The 5452-nt window shown below is 40.5% G+C and overlaps 1 protein-coding gene across 1 annotated transcript; it reads left to right on the top strand.

The window, feature by feature from the left end:
- Window positions 1–3999: 3999 nt before the first annotated feature.
- LOC113444608 (tetraspanin-3-like) lies at window positions 4000–5115 on the top strand. Its single transcript, XM_026713440.2, has one exon. It carries the CDS (start codon window positions 4000–4002, stop codon window positions 4888–4890), a length of 891 nt encoding a protein of 296 aa, XP_026569225.1. The 3' UTR covers window positions 4891–5115.
- Window positions 5116–5452: the final 337 nt, after the last annotated feature.

The following is a 5452-nucleotide window of genomic DNA, read 5'->3' as shown; positions in this document are numbered from 1 at the left end:
GAGAAAAGCAGCGCAGTCCCCACCAGAAGATATGTGAGGGGCTGTAAAATGTCTCTGGAGTCTGCCTTAGTCATCAAATGCCTTTTAAAACTTGTAGAATAAACTATAAAGAGAGCTGTAACTCAAATGTTAATATCTCATTAAGTTTTATGAGGAGAGAGAAATGGGGAAAATAGACACAATCTAATTATTTCCCCAAAGAGAAGACTTGCCAATTAACCTGGGGCTCTTTTTCTACCTGTTTCTGACTCGCAGCTTAGTGGTTCTGTTTCAGTGAATGAAAACATAAGAAGCCTGATTGTTTTTCTTCTTAATATATACCTAACCTATGATCACAAACAGGTTGAGGACATGCAGAGAAAAGCTTTTACATTTAGGCAGGAAAAAATCAAAGGAACAAGTACAGATTAGGCGAAACCTGGCTCAAAAACCGTAACAGTGAGAGGGACTTTGGAGTCCTGGTAGACAATCACTTAAACGTGAGTCAGCAGTGTGCAGCAGCAGCAAAAAAAAAGCTAATACAATCCTTGGTTACATAAACAGAAGCACAGAATCAAAATAATCTTAGTACTACTTTGTAAATCCTTAGTAAGACCATACCTGGAACACTGCGTCCAGGTTTGGTCACCACATTACAAAAATATGTTAAGAATTCAGGAAAAGGGCCAAAAAGAACTACTAAAATGGATTAAGTATCATTGGTGGGATTCAATTTTTTTTTTTACTACCGGTTCTATGGATGTGGCTTGGTGGGGATGGCAGGGGAAAGTTACTGCAAAACCTCCATTCCCTCCCCACCCCGCTAACCTGCTTTCCAGCTCCGTTCTCCTGTGCAGGGCAACGAAAGAAGACCCAGCCAATCAGCTGGGACTCAATGGGAGGCAGAGAATAGATGGGGGCGGGGACAGTCAGAGGTGGGATTTGCCGGTTCTCCAAACTACTCAAATTTTCTGCTACTGGTCAGAACCTATTGAATATCACCTCTGTTAAGTATGGCTAGTCTGGGGGAAAGAAGTATGAGGAGTGACATGATAGCAGAATTCCAGTATCCGAAGGGCTGCCACAAAGAAGGGGGGGCGGTCATTTTCCAAAGCACCAGAAGGCAGGACGAGAAACAATGGATGGAAACTAGTTAAGGAGAGAAGCAACTTGGAATTAAGGAGAAACTTCCTAACAGTAAGAACAATGAACCAATGGAACAGCTTGCCTCCAGAAGTTGTGGGTGTTTTGTCACTGGAGATTTTTAAGAAGAGACTGGACAGTCACTTGTCTGAAATGGTATGGAATCTCCTGCTTGAATGGGGGGGTTGGACTAGAAGACCTCCAAGGTCCCTTCCAGCTTTATTCTGATTGAAGCTAGTGATAGATTCTTTCTTCCTAGTACTTGTTCTTTTCCTGATACAGCAAAGATTGGTTAAAAGAGGGGGGAGGGGAAACGGACCCAAATCAAAATCAAAACTATGAGATAAACAAGAATCATAAACTACAGGGGAAACTAAAAGAAAAGGGAAATTTCCTATATCCTTCTTTCCAATGCGATTTTATCAATGCTATAAGGAAAGGAAGATTTTAAGGCTTAAGTTCAGGACTTCAAGGAATGCAAGACGACCATACGGATATTTTATATTTGGAAACAATTTATGCTGAGGAAGTGGTAGAGTTATAGATGCTCCTTTTGTTTCTTTTAATACATTTATCTTTAAAATATTACAACCGTGAGGCTTATTACTCAAGAAAAGTCTTCAACTTGGATAACAGAAACTGTTTTATTCCTACAATCGTTGACACTGACAGCATGTTGAATGCAAAAACCGCATCAGTTCAGATCTTCCATTTTACCAGGAAGAAAAGGGACACCAAGTCTGGTTTGAAAAACTGAGGTGGTTGTTAGATAGCAACAATATCTTATATGCTGCCCTCTAGAGGTCATCTCTGTTTTTGCAGCTGATATCTGGTAGCCCTAGGACAGGGGTGTCAAACTCCTGTCGTCACAACAGCATCATGTGATGTATTGGGACATTTTTCCCCTTTTGCTAAACCGGATGTGGGTGTGGCCAGCGTGTGAAGCCTCCAGGCCGTGGGCCGAGAGTTTGACAGCCCTGCCCTAGGAAGTACCCTCCTTTTCAAGCCAGTTTTCAAAAGAAAAAGTATATTTGAATTCATTATTGCATATTTTTAGTTAGAATTTATGGAGATGCAATTTAAATGACTTTGGGAGACTAACAGATATGACGTTTGCTGTTAAAATTTTATCTTCATGCAGAAAATTCAGATGCTGAATGTACTTATTGAATTAGCAAAAGCAATAGCACTTAGACTTATATACAATGGTGGTTCTGTGGACATGGCTTGGAGGGCGTGGTGTGGCTTGGTGGGCATGGCAAGGGAAGAATATTGTAAAATCTCCATTCCTACCCCACTCCTTGGGAAAGGTTACTGCAAGAACCCATTCCTTCCCCACTAACCTGCTTCCCAGCTCTGTTCTCCTGTGCAGGGCAACAAAAGAAGACCCAGCCGATCAGCTGGGACTCAGGAAGCAGCGAATAGATGGGGCAAGGCCAACCGGAGGTGGTATTTACCAGTTCTCCAAACTACTCCAAATTTCCACTACCAGTTCTCCAGGACCTGTCAGAACTGGCTGAATACCACCTCTGCTTATATACCAGTTTATAGTGTTTTACGACCTTCTCTAAGTGATTTTACAGAGTCAGCAAATTGCCTCCAACAATCTGGGTCCTCATTTTACCCACCCGGGAAGGATGAAAGGCTGAGTCCATCTTGAGCCTGGTGGGATTTGAACTGCCAAATTGCAGGCAGCTGATAAGTAGCCAGCAGTCAGCAGAAGTAGCCTGCCGTACTGCACTCTAACCACTCTGCCAACAAGGCTCTTTTAATGAACTACCCCACCCATTAAATGCCACTCAAATTTGGCTGAAATATTCCTTACTGGGATATCTTGTTATTGTTCATATTTTAATTTTCTAGTATTTGTTAAGGGATTTTATATTTTAGCATGCACATTTTTAAATTACAAGGCATCATGAGTATTCCAACAGGAAGATGGCATATAAATCCAGAAAGTAAATAATAACAACACAGTTGGTATTATATAGCTGCATGAGCTATAAACTAGCTGCTTCCAGTCTATTCCAACTATCAACAGCCTGAGATCTTGCCTTAAAATTGCACAAACTTAACCCTTCTCAGCATTCATTAACAAACTTAACTACAGTTTGCAGATGTAATTCAAGTTTCTGAGTTTTTGCAACAGACTGAACTGTAAACTGATTCTGGGGTCATAAAACATAGTAGGCTAGTGCAATGATTCAATAATTTTACAAATCTACCCTGTTATAATCCTCACCCACTAAGCCAGCTTCTGTTCCAGGCATTAGAAAAGAGTTAGGCAGGTCTGTTTGTTTGGTTTAATCCACTGGCAATTTTACAAGGCAAACTGGTTGCAGAATGTTTAGTAATCTACTTTCACAGTGACTGTCACACATCCTGTATTTTTCAGGAGACCTGCTCACCCAAAATTACAAGTGTGTCTAATAAACAACTATCTCTTAAATCCAACTTTCATTTTGTTGTTCCTTGTTGTATCCTGAAAACAAAAGGGCAATAACTGCAACATGTGTTTTCATCTTCCTCTAAATATCTTAGGATTCTTAGGCTTTTTTTGCTATGTGCCAAATTGTTTATTCCCCTTTAATTCACCACTTAAATGAAAGGCAAAGGGGATTAAAAAGGAGAAAACGGAAATGAGAAGGCTTTGTAAACCCAGCTAATGTGGTTTATAAAAGACCCACAGTTAGGATATATTCAAGAAACTGAGTGGATTAAGCATGTTTTATGTGAAGCATGAACAAACAGTTTCTCTAATTAGCATTGGGTCATAAGTTTTACAGGATGGGGCCTGCAAAACTATAAAGAACTAGAGACCAATAGTCTCCAAGCAATTGGGGATCTAGCTTGGATCTTATCTGTACCTGCTTAAAGATGGAGGTATTTCTGGAAGGAGGGAGCGAGGTAGAGAGGAAAAGGGAAAGGAAGAATGTACGTAGGAGCATAATGAAATATTGTAAAATTGGAAGGATTTGGCATAATCTCAATTTCAATCCTGTTTTGGTACTGGCTACTGAGCCCTGGGACAGAGCCTTACCTAAAGTTATTCTGACTTTCATTGGTTTTTTTCTTTGGGGAGCTTCCCTGCTATTACTGTTTGGAGGAATATTTGTGATTCTTACCTATAAAAGCTATAGAGTTTTCTTTCCAAACCAATTCCTCATTCTGCCGGGCTGGCTGGCTATCCTGGCTGCTATTTTGCTTTTCCCAGCTGGGTTGTTGGCCGTCTCTATCCCTGTGAGAAGTTCTCATTATAGTCAAGGAATTCTAATGTATTTGCTGCTGGTCCTGTTCTGCTTGGAAACTTCCTCGGTTGCCATGACCCAAGTCTACTCAGCCAAAGCATGCTACCAACTGAAAAGCAGCCTGGATCACATTTTTCACCAATACAACTGGAGTTTTCCACATCATTGCAACACTGAGATTGTGGATTCTGTCCACAAACAATTGAAGTGTTGTGGGATCTACAATTACACTGACTGGACAGAAGGACTCCCAAAATATCTCCACAGTGGACACATCCTTGTTCCAAAAAGCTGTTGCAAAGAGACTTTCTTGGATTGCAATAGTGACCTAAACCAATCGGAGAAACTCTTCAAGGAAGGATGCCTTATGAAGCTACAGAAAAGGCTGCATTTTATCACACAGTATATGGCTTGGTGTTGTGTGCTGGTCATTTGCCTGGAAGTATTAGCTGCTGTCAGCAATGGAATACTAATGAAGGCACCACTAGCCCAGGAATTTTGCATTTCTCCTTTTTCTTAAAGGGCCACACTGGCTCTACTATCTGTATTTCCGGTGGTTTTACACACTCCTTTTAAAATTAGGCTATATAAAAATTTGTCCTCTGGTAATACTTGGTGTCTTAAAGAACACAATTTCCTTTGTGTATAGTGATCAGATTGGTGTGCTTAGATATAATTTTTTAAAAGTTAACGTAACTAAAATTAAGTAATTGCAGGTATTGTACTGGAAAAGTAGCATTTATTATATTGTATATGTGACAATTAAGTTGTTGATATTCCACTGGTTGAGGTGTTCAGGAAGTATTAGAGAGTTGGCATGAATGAAATGGTAGGAATTTAACATCACAAAGACCCTTCAAGAGGTTGAGGTCCGAAGGAGAAAGGAAAAGACTAATTATTTTGGGGAGGCGCATGGAGTATATCATATACTTGGCAAGTGAAAGAGAGCTAGAAGGATAAAACTCCTCCCCCGCCCCCCCCCCCAAGAGAAGTCAAGAAGGAAAGAGTGAGAAGAAACACACAGATTGTAAGAAATTATTCAGAGTAGGAAGTAGGAAGCACTGACTTCTCAATATATGGCT

Source organism: Pseudonaja textilis, chromosome 2 (genome assembly GCF_049901715.1).
Source record: "Pseudonaja textilis isolate UNSWEBS1 chromosome 2, rPseTex1.2, whole genome shotgun sequence".
Lineage (NCBI taxonomy): Eukaryota > Metazoa > Chordata > Lepidosauria > Squamata > Elapidae > Pseudonaja > Pseudonaja textilis.
This window is presented reverse-complemented; position numbering and strand designations above follow the sequence as displayed.

What these genes read in the sequence shown, in the direction of transcription:
- LOC113444608 (XM_026713440.2), top strand. Translation starts at nt 4,000, where the DNA reads ATGGAGGTATTTCTGGAAGGAGGGAGCGAGGTAGAGAGGAAAAGGGAA.